A 24,102-nucleotide genomic window follows, 5' to 3' on the forward strand; every position below is an offset into this window, starting at 1 on the left:
GTCCTGGGGCCGTGGGCCAGTCCTGGGGGCCGTTGGCCAGCCCTGGGGGCCGTGGGCCAGTCCTGGGGCCGTGGGCCAGCCCTGGGGGCCGTGGGTCAGTCCTGGGGCCGTGGGCCAGTCCTGGGGGCCGTGGGTCAGTCCTGGGGCCGTGGGTCAGTCCTGGGGCCGTGGGTCAGTCCTGGGGCCGTGGGTCAGTCCTGGGGCCGTGGGCCAGCCCTGGGGGCCGTTGGCCAGCCCTGGGGGCCGTGGGCCAGTCCTGGGGGCCGTGGGCCAGCCCTGGGGGCCGTGGGCCAGCCCTGGGGGCCGTGGGTCAGTCCTGGGGCCGTGGGTCAGTCCTGGGGCCGTGGGCCAGTCCTGGGGGCCGTGGGCCAGTCCTGGGGCCGTGGGTCAGTCCTGGGGCCGTGGGTCAGTCCTGGGGCCGTGGGCCAGTCCTGGGGCCGTGGGTCAGTCCTGGGGCCGTGGGCCAGTCCTGGGGGCCGTGGGTCAGTCCTGGGGGCCGTGGGCCAGTCCTGGGGCCGTTGGCCAGTCCTGAGGGCGTGGGTCAGCCCTGGGGGCCGTTGGCCAGTCCTGAGGGCGTGGGCCAGCCCTGGGGGCCGTGGTTTGCACACAGCTCTTCCCCCACCCCCACCCCGTTTGCAAGCCCTCAAATCCCCAGATACCCATGTGGTGGAATTGGATGCAGAGCCGCCATCCATGGCCACATCTGGGCCTCGGGTTGGGGGCAGCGTGGCCAGCAGCCCTGGGCAGTCCTCACAGGGCTGCCCCGGCCCCAGTCCAGCTAGGTGAACCAGCACCGAGGAGCCCAGAAACTCAGGCCCAGCTCGCCCGTGTCCTGGGCCAGTGGTCTGGCCTGGGCCAGTTACTAAGGGCTCAGGCGTAGCCTCTGGGCAAAGAGCACCCGCTCAGGCCCTGCCTACCGGGCTGGCACCTGTCCTCTGTTCCACAGCGTTTGTCTGAAGCACTGCTGGGCGTCACCGGCCAGGCCTCCGGGACACACAGAGGTCTGAGCCCCCGTGTGGGCTGGAGAGACAGCGGGTCTCCCCCGTGCTGTCCCCAGAGGCAGGGGGTACAGGAGACTGACGGCGATACAGCACAGGGAGAAACATCGGTGGCTAAGGCAGTCCAGGAGGGCTTCCTGCAGGAGGGACACCGGGAGGCAGAGAGGGCGATGGGGGGCAGGGGCAGGCCTGCCGGAATGAGGACGCGGCAGGCGGCGTTGGGAGAAGCTCCGTTTATTCGGCGCCTGCACAGCCAGACTCTCCGGGACCTGAGCCGGGGGTGTGGGGCCCGGCGGACGGACGGGTGTGGTCCCTGCGGGAGAAACTCCTTGGATTGTGTCACCATCCCCACAAGACATGTCTGATCGCCCTGTTCTACAGACCGGACACTGAGGCTCCGACGGGGGGGGGGGGATTTGCTCATCACCGAAAGGCTCCCAGCCTGGAAGCCACCCCAGACCCGGCACGTTTCCCCTCCTCGTAGGGCAGTGCAGGCTTCCTCTGCCTGGGACCGGGGCGGCGGGGTGTCTGGGGGCCCGTGGGCTGAGGTGGGGGGAGGACTGGGGAGCCCGGCACCCCTGGGAGATGCAGAGTCCCGCCTCCTCCCCAGAATGGCCCACAGACACACCTCACACACCTTCGAGACCCTCCCCCCCCACCCTAAGGACCCCGGGACGAGAAGCGCTGGCCTGAGCAGTGGGGGGTGGCCATGGAGGAGACACAGCCCCACCCCCAGCTGTTGGACAAGAGGGACGGGCCCTCCTGTGATGGCCCCTCTGCCCCGCCCCCTCCCCTGCCCCCGCTCAGCCAGCCGGGCTCCCAGCCAGGCGTCCATCAGCAGAGTGCGGAGCGGGCACCAACGGCCACGAGGGCCCGCTGTCCGCCCAGCACAGTGATGGAGGCTGCGGGGCCGGTGGCCGGGGCGGGGCCGGGCCCGGCAGCTTGTTCCGGTCTGGGGGAGACTTACAGGGGCAGAGCCACGGCATCGTGGTTGGTGAGGACGGGGATGGCGCCTTGGCCCTGCTCCCGGCCCGCCTCCCGCCCCCGCGTCTCGGTCCCCCCGCCGGGAAGCTGGAGGGCAGTCCCGCGGGGCTCAGGGTGCGGGGGCCGCCCTGGGGGGGCACTCGGGCTCCCCGGAGTTGAAGGGCCTCATCTTCCACATGAAGCGCTGGCAGTGCTCCAGGGCGTCGCACATCTGGGCGGCCTCGGGGCTGGCGCACCAGAAGCTGGGGCCCAGCACGCACTGGTCGGTGCCCAGCAGCGGGGCGCGGGGTGCGTGGCAGGCGCCCACCTTGGCGCACAGCACGGCGGGGTCCATCATCTCGGAGAGCGTGGAGAAGAGCACGGGCTCGTACTCGTCCACGAAGCGGTTGCACTGGATCATGTAGGGCAGCGGCAGGATGCGGCAGCCGCCCTTGAAGGCCTGCAGGATGCCGCGCTTGGTGCTCTTGCGCTCCAGGTTGCGGGAGGACACGCCCAGCAGCCGCTTGCAGCCGTTGCAGAAGCTGCCCTGGTTGTCCCGGTCCAGCAGGGGCGGCAGCAGGGTGGCGCGGGGCGGCAGCAGGGTGGCGCGGGGCCCCAGGAGCGGCCGGGCATGACGCCGCCGCCGCCGGCGGCCGCCGCCGTCGCCGCCGCAGAGCCGGACGGCCCTGCACACCTTCTCGGGGGGCACCCGGGTCACGAACTCCACCAGCGAGGGGCTGTAGGTGTCCACCATGGTGACGCACTGCTGGGCGATGGAGGCGGGCATCACGCCGCACACGCGCTCCAGCGCCTGGCTGATGAGGGCCTCGGTGCTGTTGGAGTCCAGCCACCCGTCCAGCTCGTGGATCACCTGCAGGCACACGTCGCAGGTCAGGCCGGCCTGCATCTGCACCTCCGGCCGCCGCCCCGCGGACAGCGGCCCCAGCGCGGGGGCGGCGGGCTCGGCCGGCCCGGGCAGCGCCTCGCAGAAGCCGCCCCTCTCGCAGGTCTCCTCGGGCAGCACCAGCCTCAGCATGTGGTCCCCGGGGCCCAGGAACCGCTGCATGTAGTCCCTGCAGACGAGCGCCAGGCCGGGCCCCAGGGAGCGGCACTGCTCCCGCGTCACCGCGTCCGCCAGCGCCGACACGTTGGAGCCCACGGCCTCCTGGAGCCGGGCGACCAGCCCGACGCAGTCCCGGCACACGGGGTCCTCTGGGATGGGCGGGAGGTGGAAGCTGAGCGGCCCGTTGGCCATGAAGGGGGCGGCCAGCTCGGACGTGTCCTCCTCGGAGAGCGGCCCCGGGGTGGCCGCCGGGAGGCTCTGCAGCGGCCGGCAGAGGGTGAGCGCGGTGCACACCTGCGGGGGGGCGGTGCCCGGGGGCCCGCCCAGCATGCTGAGGACGGCCGGGCTGTGGGCGTCCACCATCTCCTTGCATCTGGCCGAAGCCTCCTGGCCGGGAAGCCACTCGCAGGTCTTGGTCACCAGCGCCAGGACCTCGGCGTCGGTGGTGTTGGGGTTCGCGCCGTTGCCGGCGGCGGCCACCACGTCCAGGCAGACGTCGCAGGGCAGGGTCCTGGCGCTGGGCTTGCTCCAGACGGCGCTCCGGCAGTGCCCCAGGGCCCCGCACCGGGCTGCGGCCTGCAGGTCCCGGACCAGGCGGCAGAGCCCTGGGTGCACTCGGGGGAGCCCTGCACGGGGCCGGCCAGGGCGGCCCCCAGGAGGCCGGGCAGGAGGAGCAGGGCAGGGAGCATGCTGCTCGGTGGCTCGGTGGGTGGTTCCAGTGTGCCCGGCACCCGGGCGGCTGCTATAAACCGGCCCCGCCCCTGGCAGCTGTTCGGGCCCCGCCTTCCGGGCCGCCTCCCGCACAGCCTGACTCCGCCCCGGCCTCCCCACACAGGCCTCCCCGTGGAGCCCTCCACCCGCCCGCACACCCCGAGGCCCTCCTTCCTCCCCTGGCACCCCGGGACTCGTCTGTCGGAAACGGAGCGCACTCAAGGCCCCCGCCCCGAGGCCCTGGTCCCCCCTTTCCCATCACCCCCTCCACCCCACCCCGGCTCAGGCCTGTCCTGACCTGCTGGCTGGGAGCGGGGAGTGTCTGCCCCTCTGGAGGGTGTATGAGGGCAGCCCTCCTCTCTTTGCTAGAACATTAACTGATGGCGGGGACTGGCCAACGGCCCCAGCTGCTGTCCGCACATCGGGCCCGGCCGGGGCATGGCCGGCTCTGGTGGCCGTGCAGCTATGCTGTGTGGTCTTCCCCCGTGGTCAGGGTGCCCGGCCGCCTCTGCGGCGAGCCAGTTTCTGCTGGAGCCTGGCCAGGGTGTGGGCCGGGCCTCTGTGGGCCGAGGGTGCCGGTCGAAAGTTCGCCTGGCCCACAGGCTGTTTCGTCCCCGTGTCCTTTGTTGTTCTTCCCCTCCCTCCGTGCTTAGGAAAGAGTTCCCGGGCCGGAGCGTCAGCGCCCGGCAGGCACACAGGTGTCCCGCCCGGGTCCTGTTTGTTCACCAGAATTCCAGAGCCAGGCTGCCCAACGGGGCCCGCCAGGGTCGGCGGAGGGGCTGCCCGGGCCCGGGAGCCCCCGTGGGGGGAGCCCCTGGCGCAGTGCCCGGCTCGGATTCCGGGCCCCCGGTGCCCACGGAGCGCCCAGCTATGTGGGTCGGCGCCAGGCCGGAGGTGCGGCCGCCCCGTGAAGGAATGTGGACAGGGCTGGCCGGGCCTCCTCCCTGCCGGTTGGGAACATTGATGGGAGCAGGTTTCTGAGCGCCTCACCCCACGTCCCAGGACGGCGGTTCCTCTGGCCCGGAGGGGGCCGGCCTGGGCTCTCGGCTGCGGGTGGCAGCTGGGGGCTTCCCTGCCACCAGGGTGGCGCTGGAGACGCGGGCACCGGCTCATGTCACCAGGCTTTGTATGTGCCAGCCCTTTGTCCAGGGAGCCTCCTGAGGCTGTGGGTCTGCTGGGGTCCTCCGGGCACTGTGGGCACCGGCCCTGCTCTCTGGGGTGGAAGGTGGTGCCAGGCAGCTGGTCCCTCACAGCCCAGCCCCATGGTGCTGCCAGGCTCCTGCCACCATGGATGCCATGATCCGCAGAGGCTGGGATATCTCCTCATCTATATGCATCTATGTATATGTCTACCTATCCATCTGTATACACGTATGTATTTCAGAGAGGAAGAGAGAGAGAGAGAGAGAGAGAGAGAGAGAGAGAGAGAGAGAGAAATATCAATGATGAGAGAGAATCATTGATCGGCTGCCTCTGCACACCTCCTCCTGGGGATTGAGCCCGCAATCCAAGCACGTGCCCTGACTGGGGGTTGAGCTGTGACCTCTGGGTTCATAGGTCAAGGCTCAGTCACTGAGCCACGCCGGCCAGCCTGCTATCTTTGCATCCCTCCGGCCTAGTGCCCACCATGGAATACTGAATTTGTCTTTTATTTTTAAAAAGCATGTAGGAGCCTTTTCTTTTTGGACTTTTTTTTAACTTTTTACTGGAATATTTCATGGGTACAGGAATGGGCACAAATTCTAAGTGTTCAGCTCAGCGTAGGCCCACAACCCGAGCAGGCACTGGGTCCGGGCGGAATAGCGCCAATTTCCAGCAGCTGGCACCGCCAGTCACCCCAAGTCCCACCCCTGCCCCTGCCCGGATCCCCACGTATTTGGTGTCTGGCTTCCTGGGTGCAGCAAGGAGCGGAGGGTCTGGCGCCTCCTTTTCCGTGGAACTCCATCGGGTGACGGGACCCGTGCATCCCCGGCTTCCCTGCGTGGCGTGGGAGTCATTTCCGGTTGGGGCAGCAGGGACCCGCCCACGCTGGGAGCACCCGCATTCCTGTCTCCGCTGGGATTGTTCTAGGAGCGGAAACCGGGTCAGCTGCAGGGCACCGACACCCCAGGGCGGCCCTCGGCCTCTGCGAGCCCCCACTGCCCTCAGTGGCCGTTGGCTTTATTTTCATACTCAGGGGCCTGGTGCACTGAATTTGTGCACAGGGGCGGGGTGGGGGTCCCTCAGCCTGGCCTGCATCCTCTTCAATCTGGGGTCCCTCTCACAATCCAGAACCACTGGCTCCTACGCGCTCACCTGCCTACCTGCCTGATGCCCCTAACTGCTCTCCTGCTGACCTGATGGCCATAACTGCCCCCCTGCAGGCCTGATGGCCCTAACTGCTCTCCCCTCTTGGCCTGATCCCCCTAACTACCCATCTGCTCTTCCCTCCTGGCCTGATCCCCCTAACTGCCCATCTGCTCTCCCTTCCTCTCCGCCTTTCAGACCCCAGCACAGGAGTGCTGAGAGCTCTCTGCCAAAGCCCCACCCTGTCCTGACGCCCCAGGCCTGGGCCAGGTGGCACAGCGGACCTGCGTGCACCTCCACTGGGGGGGCCGCCCCCGGAGGCAGCCTCATGTCCCGGTGGTGCAAGTCCCTGCCCAGGTCCCTGCCCACCAGCTCCTGTGCGCACCCAGCCTACTGAGTGGTCGTGACTGGGACACCATTAGGACCAATTAGCTCATTCCCTCTTTATATAGAGGGTAGTTTACAGCTTCGAGCAGTTGAAGACGGGTCAGGGGATCAGGACCCCGTGCTGGGCCCCGCTTGCCTTGTGGTCCCTGTCACCTCCCTCCGTCCCAATCATCCATCCATCCGCATGTGGGTAGGTTCCTGACGGCGGGAGCCGGCTGGAGACACGGTCCCTCTTCCCACCTCCGAGGGACCAGGACGCTCTCACCTCGCCCGGGCTCCTGTCACTGGGGCAGTGATGGCGACACAGCGCTGCGCCTGCCCCGAGGCCAGGGGCCTTCACGCCGGGTGGCGTTCCGTGGGACCCCAGCACCGGCTGTGTCCAGGCAGCCCGGGGCAGGGCGCTCACATCGCTGCCCAGCGTTCTGGGCGGCGCCACGTGGGGCACGGGACGTGTGTCTGTGGGCGGCACCCCGAGGGCCTGCTGGGCCCCGGTCTGCATGTGCCCCCAAAGGTTTTGCTAGCGTGTGGCCCCAGGGGCTGTCCCCCACAGCGTCCCCCCAGGTCGCGCTGGTCTCAGCCCTGCAGAACATGCCAGACACGCGTGACAGGTGTCCGTCTGCCACGCACAGTGGAACCCGTGGTGGCGTTGGCTGTGCTTCCACAAGGTGCGTCTAAGGACGTTACCGGAAGGGCCTTCCTGGGCACCGTGGGGGAGGCGGGGGAGGAGGCTGGGGGACCCCGGTCTGGAGCCGGTGGGGGGTGGGGGAGGCGGCAGCTGCTGAGAGCTCGGGCACCCGCAGGGCGGGGTGCTCCCGGGGCACAGCGGGGACTCTGGTTCCAGCCCCGCCCAGCGGGCTCGGCTGTGCTCGGTGCTGGGAATGTCTGCCCACGGCCACTGCCCGCTCCAGGCTCCCTCCTCTCTCCTCCCCTGGTGGCATCCTGTCCCCTGCCCAGCACCCCTGCCCTCAGGGCCGCGTGGGGCCCAGGCTGGGTTCACGCCCTCATTCCACACGTTTGCGTGGCCCCGGGTGAGCTGGGGGCTCCGCGAGGAGGACGTTCCTGTGGGGGACAGAGCGTGGACGTGTGCGTGTCAGTGACTGATGTCTGGGTACAGGGCAGCGGGAGGAGGGGCTGGGCGCTGGGAGGCGGGGCTGGGAGCTGGGCGGTGGGTGCTGGGAGGTGGGAGCTGGGTGCTGGGAGCTGGGAGCTGGGCGTTGGGTGCTGGGAGCTGGGAGCTGGGTGCTGGGAGCTGGGAGCTGGGTGCTGGGAGCTGGGAGCTGGGTGCTGGGTGCTGGGAGCTGGGAGCTGGGTGCTGGGAGGTGGGAGCTGGGTGCTGGGAGGTGGGAGCTGGGCGTTGGGTGCTGGGAGCTGGGAGCTGGGTGCTGGGAGCTGGGAGCTGGGTGCTGGGAGCTGGGAGCTGGGTGCTGGGAGCTGGGAGCTGGGTGCTGGGAGCTGGGAGCTGGGTGCTGGGAGCTGGGAGCTGGGTGCTGGGAGCTGGGAGCTGGGTGCTGGGAGCTGGGAGCTGGGTGCTGGGAGCTGGACGCTGGGAGCTGGGCAGCCCCTCTGGGCAGGTGCCATGAGCACAGCACTTGGTGAAGTGGGTTCGCAGGGGGAGCCCAGGAGGGCACATGGCAGGGCCAGGGCCCCTGGTGGGCAAGTGCTGCCCTTGGCGCGGAGCCCAGGAGGAGGGGGTGCAGCAGCTGTGGGGTGAGGCGGGCTGTCCCCTGAGCCGCCCAGTCCCCCGGAGGAGTCACTGCTGCTTCTGAGGAGGGGGGCGTGGGATTTACCCACATCAGTGCAGCCAGGCAGGGGGCACCCCGGTGAGGGGCCTGGGGGAGGGCACCCCGGTGAGGGGCCTGGGGGAGGGCACCCCGGTGAGGGGCCTGGGGGAGGGCACCCCGGTGAGGGGCCTGGGGGAGGGCACCCCGGTGAGGGGCCTGGGGGAGGGCACCCCGGTGAGGGGCCTGGGGGAGGGCACCCGGTGAGGGGCCTGGCAGGGGGCACCCTGGTGAGGGGCCTGGCGGAGGGCACCCCAGTGAGGGGCCTGGCGGAGGGCACCCCGGTGAGGGGCCCAGGGGAGGGCACCCCGATGCCAGGGCCAGGGGAGCCCCAGGAGGCCGGGCCGGGCCCTCAGCCAGGCCTGGGTCCGCAGCACAGGGGCCGAGGGTGGCCGGGCGGAGGGGCAGGGCGTGGAGGCCGCAGCACGAGGTGAGGTGCCAGGGAGCTGCGTGGGAGGCCTGACTCATGCCAGCAGGTGGAGCGCGTGGGCGGGCGGGCATAGTTCGGGGCGGGGGATTCCTGAGCCGGGCGGGTGGGGGTGCTGGCAGCCGCGCAGCATCTGCCCCGCGGGAGGCCGGTGGGCCGGCCTTCCCACCCGGCCCCACGGCGCCTCGGCCGCGTGTCCTTCCCTCCGCTGAGCCCAAGCCTCAGGGCGATGGGGACAGGCTGTGAGGTGACACCCTCAGGCCCGGCCACGGCCGCTCACTCCCGCTGCACCCGGCGCCCCACGGGGACCGGCTGGCTGGAGGTCCGTGTGAGGGCTCGGTTTCCCCTCTACGATGGGGAAGGGCCTGCCCGCTCCGCAGCCGGAGGCCAGAGCCCGGGCGCAGGGCACAGGGCGGGCCCAGCCGGCGGGTCCTGGCCTCGCCGGCTTCCGGGGGCACAGCCTGTCCTTCCTGAGGGGCTGGCTCCGCTCAGCCCTGCGCCCTCCCTGTGCTGTGTGACTGCGTCCACTGTCCCTCTCCACGGGGCCCTGAGTCACTGTGCCGGGCCCCGGGCCAGGGGCCTCGCCTGCTTCCTGCTCCCAAACAAGGCCCAGCCCAGGGGCACGGCCCCCTCCACCGCGGCCTCAGGGTCCTGGCACCGCGGCCTTGACCTTAAACGCTGCCTGTGGTGCAGATCACCCCGAGGTGAGAGGCCCCTTCGTGGGCAACATCTGGGGTCAGGGGTCAGGGGTCAGGGGTCAGGGGAGGCACCTGTGTCCCGCCGCTGGACGCTGTCTGTGACGCTCTGGGCAGGCGGCCAGTCCCGAGCAGAGCACGGCCGTGAGCTCAGGGCCAGGGGTCCGGGGTCAGGGGCTTCGGCAGGCAGACCCGGTTCCTGCTCCCAACAGCCCAGCCTCCCGGGAGGCGCGGAGCCTGGCAGCCGCTGTGGCCCCAGCTCCTGGCCCATCTCATCACCGGGTCAGACGGAGCCCGGCGGGAGGGGAGGGACGAGAACAGCGGGGCCGGCGAGGCTGTGTGGACACAGGTGTGGGGCTGTGAGGGCCAGGCCGTGGGCACACACACCTCCGGCATCTGGGACCGTCTCTCCTGATCTCGGGGCGCCAACCTTGTTGGAGGGTCCCCCGTGTGCCCGTGGGGCCGTGTCCTGAGCCCCAGGTCCCTCCCGCACCTCTGAGAGCTGGGGCTTCCCGGCGGGCGGTGCGGGTGTGCCATCCGGCCATCAACATAACCGGCCCCGCTGCCCGCCCACCGGGAGGCCGCCTGGGACAGCACCGGTGCCAGCGGGCCTCCCCTGCAGCCCGGCGTCTCCGCCCGGGGCCCGGGAGCCGGGGTGTGGGCGGCGAGAGGGGAAGGGGGCCCTCAGCGCACGTGCCCCGGTGTGTGGCTCCGGCAGATGGAGTGGGTGTCGCCGAGTGTGAGCGCTGCTGTAGGGGCGGGCGCTGGAGGGAAGGAACTAGGCAGAACCCCGGTCCCGGGATGAGCGCAGGAGGCGGGAGTGAAACCACAGATAACCATGGTGTGGAATGGGAAAGGAGAGGGCACAGTGGGTGTGGGGTGGGGTCAGGCGTGGGCGTGTGGGTGAGACCAGAGCGGGAGCGGGCCGGGACAGCAGTAGGGTGGGGGCGGGGGGCAGGGAGAGCACCAGGAAGTGCCCAGGCCGCTGTAAGGACGGGTGGAGGTGACGGTGAGGGGCTGAGGGGCAGCGTGGGTGCGGCCTGGCTCCGAGTCTGTGTGAGGCAGAGCCACAGGAGGTGCTGTGGTGGAGGGTCAGGAGGAGGAATGCGGGAGGAGGAATGCGGGAGGAGGCGGACGGGCCAGGTGTTGGGCCTGAGCGGGAGGCGGCGGGAGGCTGCCCGGGCGGGCGGGCGGGCAGACCTGTTGGGCTGCTGTTGTGCCATCAGTGAGAGCAGGTGCCTGGTCCCGATCCAGGATGTGGCTCTGAGGATGGGAAAGCACATGGAGGACGGCCATCGCCCTGGTGGCCCGAGAGGACAGGGCGGGGCGGGGGGAGCCAGGCGTGCGTGGTGCGGGGGCGAGGGGTGGGGTTGGGGAGGGGAAGGCCAGGCCAGGCCGGTGCCCTCTGCGGCTGAGGCCGTCCTGGGCCTCTCTCCCCGTGGCCGGGGTTGCCTGGCATCCACGGGGTCCTTGGCGTGCGGACACATCACCTCCTCTCCGCCTGCCTCTCCCAGCGGGTGACCCCCGTGTGTCTGCGTCATGTCCCCTTTAAGAAGGACAGGGTCCCATGGGATGGGGGCCCGCCCTGCTCTAGGGTGACCTCTCTTGGCTGAGCACCTGCCACCGCCCCCCTCCCTGTCAGGCTGCATTCCGGTCCCGGGGCCGGGCATCAGGTGTGAACTGGGGGCACGTGTGCCTGTCCCCGCCGTCCTCGCCGGGGGTCTGGGAACGTGGAGGGGCTGCCAGGGAGGCTGTGGGGCTGGTTCGATGCACTTGGGGTGCAGGCTATTTCCCGGGGGGGCCAGCTCGGTTGACAGGCCCGGCCGCCTACCCTTTCTGAGGTCCCCCCTCCGGCACGCACAGAGGGGCTCCGGTCTGAGAGCGTCTGACGCCCCGCGGGCCACGCCGCAGCTCGTCCGCACGCCCGGGGCCACACGCGTGGGGAGCTGCCTCTCGCCGGCACAGCTGCTTCTCAGGCCGCCCGCCCGCCCGCCCGCCCGCCGCCACCCGCCGCCACCCGCAGGCCGTGGAGGGTGTCCGTGCCCGGCCTGGCCCAGGGGCCCCCGTGTCCTCCGGTCACAGGCTCCGGACGGGAGCCGCTCGGCGGGGGGCGCCGCGACAGGAACACCGCGACAGGAGACGTCCCGTCTCCGGAAACAGTGTCACGGCCGTGGCCGGGCCAGACAGAGGCCGCCGCTGTGCAGACGTGTCTGGATTGTGGACGGGAGGGAGCCATCACAGATCGGGAGCCCCCTGGTGCCCTCCGCACACACTGGTGTGTCCCACGCGCCCTGTGTACGTGGTCCCCACATCTGCCGCGGCCACGAACGGGGCCCGGGGCCGTGTGCCTTCAGCTCCTCCCCGGCCGGCGGGTGTGGCCGGGCCCCTCGCTCGGAGCCCTGCCTATGGCCCGGGCCGGGGGAGAGGGTGCCCTGTCTGAGTGCCCGCGGGGAAGGGCCCTTCAGAGCGACCTGTGTGTCTGGTCCCCCGTCTCTGCTGTGGCAGCAGGAGTCCCAGCCAGTCCCTGGGCAAGGCAGGGCGCCGAGCGCTGCAGGCCTGGCACAGCCGTGCCCAGGGCGCCCCGGCCTGTGCCGGCCGGGCGGCTGGAGTGATTGGCTTCAAGTGTTCAGGGGGAGAGTTGCTCTCTCCCCCTCCCGCCCCCCTCCCCCTTCCGCCCCCGTCCCTCTCCCCACCCCCCTCCAGACCCTGGCATTAGCCCCGTAGAATCCACAGACTGGCCAGGGTGCAGATCTCTGTTTTGCCACCAGCTTTGGGGTGCCCCAGGGCACCTTTCCGCATGGTATGGCGCCCTGTCTCCTGTAAGATGGGGGGGGGGGGTAATTCCCACTTGGCAGGTTGCTGTGACCCAAGTTTTGCTCCGATAGGTGATGCAGACAGTGTTCAGCCAATACTGGGCGTTGTCATCATTCATTGGCTCATCGATCGAGTCGCTCAGCTTAGTAGTCCTGTGGGTGGGCTGGCAGCCTTAGGCCCCTGGAGCCTTCCCCACATACCCCCACCACCACCCCCTGCCCCTTCCCAGCTGGGCCTGGAGCCCCCCCCATGTCCCCCCCTCCCCTGCCCCTTCCCAGCTGGGCCTGGAGCCTCCCCCATGTTCCCCCCTCCCCCGCCCCTTCCCAGCTGGGCCTGGAGCCGAGCTTCTCAGAGGTGGGTTCCGAGTTGGCTCCAGCCGCCGGCCTGGAGAATCGCTCTGGTTTTCCAGGAATCCCCCGGCTCCCAGCCTCAGCCAGACGCTCAGCCACACCCAGGGTCCCGGGGAGCCCCCCTCCCGCCAGAGGGGGGCCCTGAGGGAGGCACAGGGGCCAGGTGGGGAGGGGCGGGAACACGGAAACATCTGGAAATTCTTGATCCTTGAAATTAGTTTAGCAAATGCCATCACTCCCCCTCCTTCCCCTCCCACAGCGGAGAGGGCCAGGGCGGGGCGGGCAGCTCCTCCTGTTCCGGGGGCTTCTCGGGGAGGGAGGCCCCTGGATGCTGGGCGGGGCCTCAGTGCCCGGCCTCAGACCGGCTGCCCTCCCTGGGCCTCAGCTTCCTCGTCCCGGGGCCATTTGGTGGGAGTGTCTTTTCTGGCCCCGAGGGCCGGTGGTGACCCTGGTGGACCGGAGTCCCACTGATGGCTGCGCTCCCTGCAGGGCAGACCCTGGAGAACCGGGAGCACCACCTGCCTGCTCCCCTGTCCTCCCCACCCTCCCCGGAGCCCTGGCTCAGCCGCGCTCGGCCTCGGGACCGTCTTCAGGCAAACCCGCTCCTGCTCACACTTGTTCTGGCCACCGGCCCCGCACACCCAGGCCCTGCCCCGCACACTCAGGCACCACCTGGAGGCCCTCCCCACAGCTGTGAGCTCTGTGCTGGACGATCCCACCTGCGGCGGCCCCGTCCACAACATGTGTGCCCCAGGCCCCGGGACCTCCTGCCTGTGTCCAGCATCTGGAGGGGCCTGGCACACAGGAGGTGCTCATCAGCCAAGGGTGAGAGAATGAGTGAGTGAATGAGTGAATGAGTGAGTGAGTGAGTGAAGGAGAGTGAATGAGTGAGTGAATGAGTGAGTGAGTGAATGAATGAGTGAATGAGTGAGTGATTGAGTGAATGAGTGAGTGAGGGAATGAGGAAATGAGTGATTGAATGATTGGATGATGGAATGAAGAAATGAACGTGAGGGAATAAGTGAGTGAATGAATGAAGTGGGGCAGGGCCCAGACCTAGGACTTCAGCAGAAGAGGCAGCCAGGCCTGGTCGGTGGGAGGCCCCACCACAAACCAGCTGGGAGCCCTGACTCCATCCACTGCCAGAGCCGTGCCTCAGTTTCCCCATTCCGGAGAGGGAAGTGGTTTCCAGGAGGAGCCAGGAGGCACTGGGAGCTTGGCCTCTGCACCCAGGCGTGGGAGCCCCTGCCCGCCTGGGGCCCGCCTCACCTCTCGGAGCCCGGCCTGGGGCCCCGCCTCACCTCTCGGAGCCCGGCCTGGGGCCTCGCCTCACCTCTCGGAGCCCGGCCTGGGGCCCCGCAAATGCAAGGACACAGCCAGGCCCTGGTGCGGCCCAGCCTCGAGGGGCGGGGAGGCCCTCAGCCAGGGAGCCACGTGCCCAGCGCACAGCCAGCTGACAGACGTGGGCCTGGGGCTGTGTGTGCTGGGGGGAGGATTCCTGGAGCCGGGTGGGGGGGTGGGGGGAGTGGGGAGAAGGAGACTCCCCGCTGGGATTGTGCCAGACGCATTTCCCTTTTGCGTCCGCCTGACTGGCTCCGCTCTGTGGCCTCCAGGAGAGACCAGGGCGGACGGAGGGACGGTGCTGAGCTCTGGATTTGCCTGACACGTTTGCGGCTGCGGGCCTCTGCATCCCGTCCGTCCGCCTGCAGCCACGGCCCAGAGCCTCCCGGAGGGAGACCGCAGGCTCCCCCAGGCCGCGGGGACCAGAGGGCTCATTGTCCTTTAAGCCGTCCGGCCCAAGAGCTGCTCCCCACCGGCCCTCCCCGCGGTCGGGGGACCAGCGCGGCTCAGGGTGGTGGGCCCGGCCCCCATCAGCCTGGTGACGGGGTGCAAACCGCCGCCGCCGCTGGCCCAGGTGAGGGGCGGGCCGCAGGGCCGGTGCCGGCTCCGGAGCTGCTCACAGTGGGAGGCGGCGGTGCTTCCTCTGAGGCTCCGGGTGCCAGAGCGCAGACCAGGGCTCTGCCTCCAAAGCCAACAGGAGGGGCCCGGCCTCGGAGGGGCTGCAGCCACCGCCGGCCCAGCCTCCAGCCCGTCCACGCGGTGGGAAAGGCTCTGCCCTGAGGAGCCACACGTGATCACGCGGCCGAACCCAGCCGTTCGAGCCAACAATGCAGAACGAGAAACACATGGGCAGGGAGGCCAGGCCGACGCAGTGGCCTGGGGCTGTGGTGTGGGGCTGTGGCTGTGGCTGTGGTGTGGGGCTGTGGTGTGGGGCTGTGGTGTGGGGCTGTGGCTGTGGCTGTGGTGTGGGGGCTGTGGTGTGGGGCTGTGGTGTGGGGGCTGTGGTGTGGGGCTGGGGCTGTGGTGTGGGGGCTGTGGTGTGGGGGCTGTGGCGTGGGGCTGTGATGGCCAGAGGCGTGGTGGCTATGGTGTGGGGCTGGGGCTATGGTGTGGGGCTGTGGTGTGGGGCTATGGCTGTGGTGTGGGGCTGTGGCTGTGGTGTGGGGCTGTGGTGTGGGGCTGTGGTGTGGGGCTGTGGTGTGGGGCTGTGGCTGTGGTGTGGGGCTGTGGTGTGGGGCTGGGGCTGTGGTGTGGGGCTGGGGCTGTGGTGTGGGGCTGTGGTGTGGGGCTGTGGTGTGGGGCTGTGGCTGTGGCTGTGGTGTGGGGCTGTGGTGTGGGGCTGTGGTGTGGGGCTGTGGTGTGGGGCTGTGGCTGTGGCTGTGGTGTGGGGGCTGTGGTGTGGGGCTGTGGTGTGGGGGCTGTGGTGTGGAGCTGTGGCTGTGGCTGTGGTGTGGGAGTGTGGTGTGGGGGCTGTGGCTGTGGTGTGGGGCTGTGGTGTGGGGCTGTGGTGTGGGGGCTGTGGTGTGGGGCTGTGGTGTGGGGGCTGTGGCTGTGGCTGTGGTGTGGGGGCTGTGGTGTGGGGCTGTGGCTGTGGTGTGGGGCTGTGGCTGTGGCTGTGGTGTGGGGCTGTGGCTGTGGCTGTGGTGTGGGGCTGTGGCTGTGGTGTGGGGCTGTGGCTGTGGCTGTGGTGTGGGGGCTGTGGTGTGGGGCTGTGGCTGTGGTGTGGGGCTATGGTGTGGGGCTGTGGCTGTGGTGTGGGGCTGTGGTGTGGGGCTGTGGCTGTGGTGTGGGGGCTGTGGTGTGGGGCTGTGGCTGTGGCTGTGGTGTGGGGCTGTGGCTGTGGTGTGGGGCTGTGGTGTGGGGGCTGTGGTGTGGGGCTGGGGCTGTGGTGTGGGGCTGGGGCTGTGGTGTGGGGGCTGTGGTGTGGGGCTGTGGCTGTGGTGTGGGGGCTGTGGTGTGGGGCTGGGGCTGTGGTGTGGGGCTGGGGCTGTGGTGTGGGGGCTGTGGTGTGGGGCTGTGGCTGTGGTGTGGGGGCTGTGGTGTGGGGCTGTGGCTGTGGCTGTGGTTGTGGTGTGGGGCTGGGGCTGGGGCTGTGGTGTGGGGGCTGTGGTGTGGGGCTGTGGCTGTGGCTGTGGCTGTGGTGTGGGGCTGGGGCTGTGGTGTGTGGGCTGTGGTGTGGGGCTGTGGCTGTGGCTGTGGCTGTGGTGTGGGGCTGGGGCTGTGGTGTGGGGCTGTGGTGTGGGGCTGTGGTGTGGGGCTGTGGCTGTGGCTGTGGTGTGGGGCTGTGGCTGTGGTGTGGGGGCTGTGGTGTGGGGCTGTGGTGTGGGGCTGTGGCTGTGGCTGTGGTGTGGGGCTGTGGCTGTGGTGTGGGGGCTGTGGTGTGGGGCTGTGGTGTGGGGCTGTGGCTGTGGCTGTGGCTGTGGTGTGGGGCTGGGGCTGTGGTGTGGGGCTGTGGTGTGGGGCTGTGGTGTGGGGCTGTGGCTGTGGCTGTGGTGTGGGGCTGTGGCTGTGGTGTGGTGGCTGTGGTGTGGGGGCTGTGGTGTGGGGCTGTGGCTGTGGTGTGGGGCTGTGGCTGTGGCTGTGGTGTGGGGGCTGTGGTGTGGGGCTGTGGCTGTGGTGTGGGGCTGTGGCTGTGGCTGTGGTGTGGGGGCTGTGGTGTGGGGCTGTGGCTGTGGTGTGGGGGCTGTGGTGTGGGGCTGGGGCTGTGGTGTGGGGCTGGGGCTGTGGTGTGGGGGCTGTGGTGTGGGGCTGTGGCTATGGTGTGGGGGCTGTGGTGTGGGGGCTGTGGTGTGGGGCTGTGGCTGTGGTGTGGGGCTGGGGCTGGGGCTGTGGTGTGGGGGCTGTGGTGTGGGGCTGTGGCTGTGGCTGTGGCTGTGGTGTGGGGCTGGGGCTGTGGTGTGTGGGCTGTGGTGTGGGGCTGTGGCTGTGGCTGTGGCTGTGGTGTGGGGCTGGGGCTGTGGTGTGGGGCTGTGGTGTGGGGCTGTGGTGTGGGGCTGTGGCTGTGGCTGTGGTGTGGGGCTGTGGCTGTGGTGTGGGGGCTGTGGTGTGGGGCTGTGGTGTGGGGCTGTGGCTGTGGCTGTGGTGTGGGGCTGTGGCTGTGGTGTGGGGGCTGTGGTGTGGGGCTGTGGTGTGGGGCTGTGGCTGTGGCTGTGGCTGTGGTGTGGGGCTGGGGCTGTGGTGTGGGGCTGTGGTGTGGGGCTGTGGTGTGGGGCTGTGGCTGTGGCTGTGGTGTGGGGCTGTGGCTGTGGTGTGGTGGCTGTGGTGTGGGGGCTGTGGTGTGGGGCTGTGGCTGTGGTGTGGGGCTGTGGCTGTGGCTGTGGTGTGGGGGCTGTGGTGTGGGGCTGTGGCTGTGGTGTGGGGCTGTGGCTGTGGCTGTGGTGTGGGGGCTGTGGTGTGGGGCTGTGGCTGTGGTGTGGGGGCTGTGGTGTGGGGCTGTGGCTGTGGTGTGGGGGCTGTGGTGTGGGGCTGGGGCTGTGGTGTGGGGCTGGGGCTGTGGTGTGGGGGCTGTGGTGTGGGGCTGTGGCTATGGTGTGGGGGCTGTGGTGTGGGGGCTGTGGTGTGGGGCTGTGGTGTGGGGCTGTGGCTGTGGCTGTGGTGTGGGGCTGTGGCTGTGGTGTGGGGGCTGTGGTGTGGGGCTGTGGCTGTGGCTGTGGCGTGGGGCTGGGGCTGTGGTGTGGGGCTGTGGTGTGGGGCTGTGGCTGTGGCTGTGGTGTGGGGCTGTGGCTGTGGTGTGGGGGCTGTGGTGTGGGGCTGTGGCTGTGGTGTGGGGCTGTGGCTGTGGTGTGGGGCTGTGGCTGTGGCTGTGGTGTGGGGGCTGTGGTGTGGGGCTGGGGCTGTGGTGTGGGGCTGGGGCTGTGGTGTGGGGGCTGTGGTGTGGGGCTGTGGCTGTGGTGTGGGGGCTGTGGTGTGGGGGCTGTGGTGTGGGGCTGTGGTGTGGGGTTGTGGCTGTGGCTGTGGTGTGGGGCTGTGGCTGTGGCTGTGGTGTGGGGCTGGGGCTGTGGTGTGGGGCTGTGGTGTGGGGCTGTGGTGTGGGGCTGTGGCTGTGGCTGTGGTGTGGGGCTGTGGCTGTGGTGTGGGGGCTGTGGTGTGGGGCTGTGGTGTGGGGCTGTGGCTGTGGCTGTGGTGTGGGGCTGTGGTGTGGGGCTGTGGCTGTGGCTGTGGCTGTGGCTGTGGTGTGGGGCTGTGGTGTGGGGCTGGGGCTGTGGTGTGGGGGCTGTGGTGTGGGGCTGGGGCTGTGGTGTGGGGCTGTGGCTGTGGTGTGGGGCTGTGGCTGTGGCTGTGGTGTGGGGCTGTGGCTGTGGCTGTGGGTGTGGCTGTGGTGTGGGGCTGTGGTGTGGGGCTGTGGCTGTGGTGTGGGGCTGGGGCTGTGGTATGGGGGCTGTGGCGGCCAGCACTGAGTCCCTGCAGGGCAGTGCCCTATGGATCGGAGGTAGACCTGGGCGCCACGTTCTGCCCACACCCAGCTGTGTGTTCTTCGGCAGCTCTCCCGTTTCCTCTGGGCCTCAGTTTCCTCATCCATTCAATGGGAGCAGCAGCATTCGCCCAGAGCATCGTTGAGGTGAAGCTGGGCCCCAGGAATGAAGGTTCGCCTCTCGACACTCCCACCAAGCCCGGACCTAAGTGCTCTGCTCCCCTGGGGAACGAACCATGGCCCCAAGGCCGCCGGCTCCGCACCTCCGCCTGGGCGGGTACGGAAGACCATGGAGCTCAGCCACCTCAGTGAGCAGAGGGGCCAGGCCAGGAGGGAGGGCGCGGCCTCTCTGTCAGCCTGGTGCACGGGCCAGGCTCTTGCACACACACAGCCCTTTGCACTTCACCTCAGCTTCCCTACTGCATCTGAGCTTCCTGATACCCCGGAGGAGTTCCGGACCAGGGGAAACTGAGGCCCAGAGCGTGGGTGCTTTATACAGGTCACAGATCACCAGAATCAGGCCATCACAAAGTTCAGAACATTGATATTTGATTGCCAGACCGCTGTCATAGCAGCTGGCACATAACATCCTCAGTATCTGTGGCTCCCTTTACCATTCTTCAGCATGTTATACCAGCACCACCATCATCATCATTGACATCATCACCACCATTACCATCACTATCACCGTCACCACCACCACCACCATTACCTTCACCACCATCACCACCACCACTACCACCACCACCACCACCATTATCACCACCACCACCACCATAACCACCACCACCACCACTACTACCACCACCACCACCACCACCAATACTATCACCATCACCACCAACACCACCAACACTATCACTACCATGACCACCACCACCAACACCACCACCAACACCACCACCACCATCACCATCACCACAACCATCACGACCGCCATTATCACCGCCATTATCACCATCACCATCACCATCATCATACTAGTATCACCATCACCATCACCATGATCATTGCCATAGCAGTCTCCATTTGAGGAGCACTCACTGTGCTGTCTTTCAGCAAATCCCCCATTTAATACTCACAAAGAAGCCCTTTGATGTGTGACTGTGAGGCAGCTGGCATAGCAGCTGGCACATAACATACGCAGTAGCTATTGGAACATAGCAGGTCCTCAGGATCTGTGGCTTCCTTTACCATTCTCCAGCATGTTATTCCAACACCACCGGCACTGCCACCATCATTCCCATCCCTATCACTGCTATATCATCATCCCCATCAGCACCATCAGCACCACCATCATCCCCATCCCCATCCCCATCCCCACTATATCATCATCCCCATCATCACCATCATCACCATCACCATTATATCATCATCCCCATCAGCACCATCACTATTATATCATGCCCATCATCACCATCATCACTATCATCCCCATCATCACCACCAGCACCACTCCCGTCATCACCACCAGCATGGCCACCATCATCCCCATCATCACCACCAGCACCATCATCCCCATCAGCACCATTAGCACCACTCCCGTCATCACCACCATCGGCCACCATCATCCCCACAGGATGCATTTGGAGTACATTCTGTTCCCTGGTGTCCTCTCCGTCTCACCGACGAGGACAGTGGGGGCAGAGAAGGCCGCGCGGCTTAGCGGTGGGACTGGGTCTGAGTGGAGAGCCTGTGGCCTTGACCACGGCCGGCTTCCCCTGCCTTTGCCCAGCTCATCTCTTCCGGTTCATCACTCATCAGCCCACTCTCTGCTCACTCCCAGCCTCCACCCCAGCCAGGTGCTGAGCTGAGCACTGGCACTGGCTCTCCGCGGTCCCCGGAGGGGCTGGCGGGGCGGCCGGGGCGGCTGAGGCGGCCTGGATCCTGAGCATCTTGGAGCTTCTGTGGGTGGTGGGTGGCGGGTGGCAGGTGGTGGGTGGTGGGTGGCGGGTGGTGGGTGGCGGGTGGTGGGTGGCGGGTGGTGGGCTGGAGGGGGTTGTGTGAGATGGGGAGGGGGAGGAAGCTGACAGGCGATGCCTGAAGCTGCCGAGCCTGGGGACTGGTGTCACCACACCACGGCCAGGACAAGAGGAGGGCCAGGCCCTACATCAGTGAGGGGTCCGTCCCCAGCAGAGAGCTCCTGGAGGAGGGCAACCTTGAGCTGACCTTGAATGTGTGGAGTGTGGGGTGGTGGGGAGGCTGGGACCTGAGGCTGGAGAGAAGAGCACAGCCAGCGGAGGGGTTGGGTTTGTCCCCGAGCCGTGCAGGGCTCGGCGGCGTCCTGGGCGCCCTCCCTGGTTGTCCACGCCGCCGCCCCACGGGACCCAGAGGCCCAGGAAGGCAGCCCTGTGTCTGCGGTTTTCCTGTCCTCGGTGCCTGCCGGCGGGCAGAGCAGTGTGGGAGGGGAGGGCGGAGTCCCGGACACAGAGGGGCCCGCCCAGGCTCCAGGCCTGGTAGGTGCAGGTCAGCTCTGAGGTCAGCAGACAAGTGTGGACGGAGAAGGAGTTGCAACTCCCCCGAGTGTTCCAGAAGGTTCTTGGTGAAGAACCTTCCATCCAGGAAGGGAGGGAGGAGACAGAGCAGTGGGGCCCGCTGGGTGCCCGCATCACTGCCCACCTGTGCACCCTCAGGTCCCAACCCCCCTCCCCTCCCCTCTGGGATGGCAGAGAACTCTCCTCCTGGTGCTCCGAGGAGGGCCTGACTCCCGGAGAAGTGAGAGGCCTGCTCAGACCGCCCCGGGGGCGGGGGGAGGAAGGGAGGGGGGGAGCACCGCCTGGGTCAGCCCCAAGGCGCCCCCCACTTCCCACCACACCCAGCCCCCAGGAATTGGGACTTTCTGAAAAGCTGCCCTCCTGCCTGTCCTCCCGCCCCTCAGGGCGCTGAGCCAGGCCGCTCTGCGCGCAGGCTGTAAAATTAGCAACTCCGCTTTGGTTGTCAGGAACCCATTGAGGGGAAAATGTGTTTTCAAGGGGTTCGTTTTTCTTGCAAACCAGCGGGAGGGAAACGCAGGGCAAGGCCGGCTGCAGGCAGCAGGGACTCGTTCTAAATTTGTAACAGGGATTCATTATTCACGGCCGCGTCTGAAAAGGCCAGGGCCGCAGAGAGGAAGTGGGCGTGAGTGGAAGGGCTGTGGCTGGAGGGGGGCTTCCATGGAGCCGGGGGAAGGGAGAGGACCCGCTGGTCTGGGCGCGCCCCATCCTGTTCCCCACGGTGAACACGGCCCCGCTCTGCGGGAGGCACGGGCCGCCTCTCCAGGCAGGGCTGGCTCTGAGCCCCAGGGCCCAGGGCCCGCTCAGCTGTTTGTGCAGCCCCCTGCACATAGTAGGGTGGCACAGTAAAACCCAGTGGGGGCTCTTACTGTGAGAATGTGACCTAATAACTTATCCTTCGCAGTGATGCTGCGGGCGGACATGGCGCTCTGCAGGAGAGGACCCTGAGGGTCAGCGTGGTGAGGAGGGCAGTGGCACCACATGGCTGTGCTCTGCCCTCCCTGCCCAGTGTGCCCGCCCTGCACCAGGGGCGGCAGCGGGCTCCTCTGCACCGGGGCCCCATCCCTCCCTGACGGTCTGTTGGCTTTGCCTGGAGACGGAGGGCCCTGGAGGCGCAGGGACTCCTCGCGCTCTCTCTGAAAGCACGTCCGGCCTGGGGAGCCCTCCCCCGCGGGGACACCGTTCGGATTCTCGGGGAAACGGTGCAGCTGTGCAGGGCGAGGACCTTCCTCGTTCCCGCTGTGATGACATTTGAGGGACCGGCCCCCCCAATCCCTGGGCGAGGCGGCGTCCGAGGGGCTGGGCTGGAGCTCTGGGTGGGGGGCAGGGGCCGGGCATTGGCCCCGGGCGCTGAGTGGGGCCTGGATCCGCCCTCTCGAGGCTGCCTGGATCGGGGTGGGGGTACGGGGTGGGGGTACGGGGCGGGGGTACGGGGCGGGGGTACGGGGCGGGTGGGGGGTACAGGGCGGCGCGTGGCCCACGTGGCGTGCGCCGTGGACTCAGTGCTGCTGGCTCCGGGGCCGGTCCTGACGGCGTGTCCTTTCCCCCAGGTCCTCGGACTTCGGGACGACCTACACCAAGCTGGCCATCCAGCCCGGCTTCACCACCGTCATCGACAGCTTCTTCATCTGCCCCGCCAACAAGAGGAAGGTAGGTGCCCGCCGCACCGCACGGCCATCCTGCCGGGCCCTGGCCACCCACAGCCGGTCCTGCCTGGACTCTGGCCACCCGCACAGCCAGTCCTGGGCCCTGGTCACCCACAGCCGTCCTGCTGGGCCCGGGCCACCCACAGCCGGTCCTGGGCCCTGATCACCCACAGCCGGTCCTGCCGGGCCCTGGCCACCTACAGCCGTCCTGCCGGGCCCTGGCCACCCGCATAGCCAGTCCTGGGTCCTGCCAGGCCCTGGTCACCGCACAGCCGGGCCTGGTGTGGAGGCGAGCGGGGCCCCGTGGACCGCCCTCCACAGGTGCTGTCAGCACCTGGTCACCCACAGCTGGTCCTGCCGGGCCCTGGCCACCCGCATAGCCAGTCCTGGGTCCTGCCAGGCCCTGATCACCGCACAGCCGGGCCTGCCGGGGCCCTGGCCGCCTGCTGCCCTCGCCGCCCACCGCGCTGTCCGCCGCTCCGGCGCCGCCCGCCAGGCCCGCCTTCTTCGCCTCACTGAGGGCTGTAAGGGACCGGCGGGCGGGGCCTTGGGAAGGGCTCTGAGTGCCAGCCAGTGCCTCGGTCTTCTCGGCCGGAGGCAGCCTGGATCGAAGCAGCACGGAGGGCGGGCACTGCGGGCAGGAGGCCTCGGTGGGTGGCGTCCTTAGGCAGGACACCAGCCGCTCGGCTCAGGTTCCTCTGGGACCGGTCTCCACGCGGCTCTGATTTCTCAGCCGAGCTCCCCGTCTGTGTGGCTGAGGTGTCCCCCTCGGCCGCCGGCTGGCCGGTCCGTGCCAGGCCGCCCCTCCCCCAGGTTCCTGGGGAGACCCCCAGGAAGATCCCCGATGCCACCCTGGCCACGGGGCCCCCAGCAGTGTAAGCGGAGCAGCCCTGGGGCACGGGGGTCCTGGCTTCCGGGGTGGGCGGCCCGCAGCTCACAGGCGCTGACAGCACCTGCGGAGGGCGGTCCACGGGGCCCCGGTCGCCTCCACACCAGCACCGCCTCTCCGCAGCGGGCCAGGCCTCCGGGCGCCAGGCTGTGTGCTCGCTCCCGGGAGGGAGGATCCTCCCGTCCTGTGGCCTCAGTGTGGGGAAGCACCTACTGTGTGCCAGGATCCCGGCGGGCCCCGGGGAGCGTGGGCGAGCTGGACACGCAGTGTTAACCTTCCGGGACCTTTGGGGTCGGGAGGGGCCTGACACCGAGCCCTCGGCTGGTTCCTGTGGGGAAGGGAAAGGGGCCCATGGCGGGCGGGAAGGCTTCCGCAGGCGGGTCAGGGCTGGAGAAGGGGCCCTGGTTTGGGGGTCACCTGCGGCCCCTCCCTGCTCTGGGTAATAGAGGGGCTTGGCGGGAAGAGGCAGATACAATTAGGATTCCGTTTAAGCAGCAATTACAGGCCAGCAGCACTCCACAGCTTCCTAAGAGACCTCTGTGCTACCTTCTCACCGAGCGAAGACCGCTATTTCTGTCTCGCCAGCGGGGAATCAGAGCTCTGGGCCCTGGTGCCCGGCATGGTGCCCCCCACCCCGGTGCCCAGAGCACGTGCCCCCGGCGCCTGGGCACAGTGTCTGCCTGGTGCCCGGCATGGTGCCCCCCACCCCAGTGCCCAGAGCACATGCCCCGGCGCCTGGGCACAGTGTCTGCCTGGTGCCCGGCATGGTGCCCCCCACCCCAGTGCCCAGAGCACATGCCCCGGCACCTGGGCACAGTGTCTGCCTGGTGCCCGCGGTGTCCCCCCGGTGC

The 24,102-nt window shown here is 68.8% G+C and overlaps 2 protein-coding genes across 2 annotated transcripts in view; one reads left to right on the forward strand and one right to left on the reverse strand.

The window, feature by feature from the left end:
- SORCS2 (sortilin related VPS10 domain containing receptor 2) overlaps positions 1–24,102 on the forward strand; it is a 143,657-nt gene that overhangs the window by 64,313 nt on the left and 55,242 nt on the right. The window contains exon 3 of the mRNA XM_084881488.1: positions 22,267–22,366. Within this exon, the coding sequence (XP_084737614.1) occupies positions 22,267–22,366 (100 nt within the window). The remainder of the gene's footprint in view (positions 1–22,266; positions 22,367–24,102) is intronic.
- PSAPL1 (prosaposin like 1) lies at positions 1,178–3,768 on the reverse strand. Its single transcript, XM_084863684.1, is given in 2 exon segments — positions 1,178–3,614; positions 3,617–3,768. Coding segments are annotated over 2 exon segments (1,620 nt in total). The 5' UTR covers positions 3,714–3,768; the 3' UTR covers positions 1,178–2,091.

This window comes from Pipistrellus hanaki (assembly GCF_964339955.1).
Source record: "Pipistrellus hanaki genome assembly, chromosome: 1".
NCBI lineage: Eukaryota > Metazoa > Chordata > Mammalia > Chiroptera > Vespertilionidae > Pipistrellus > Pipistrellus hanaki.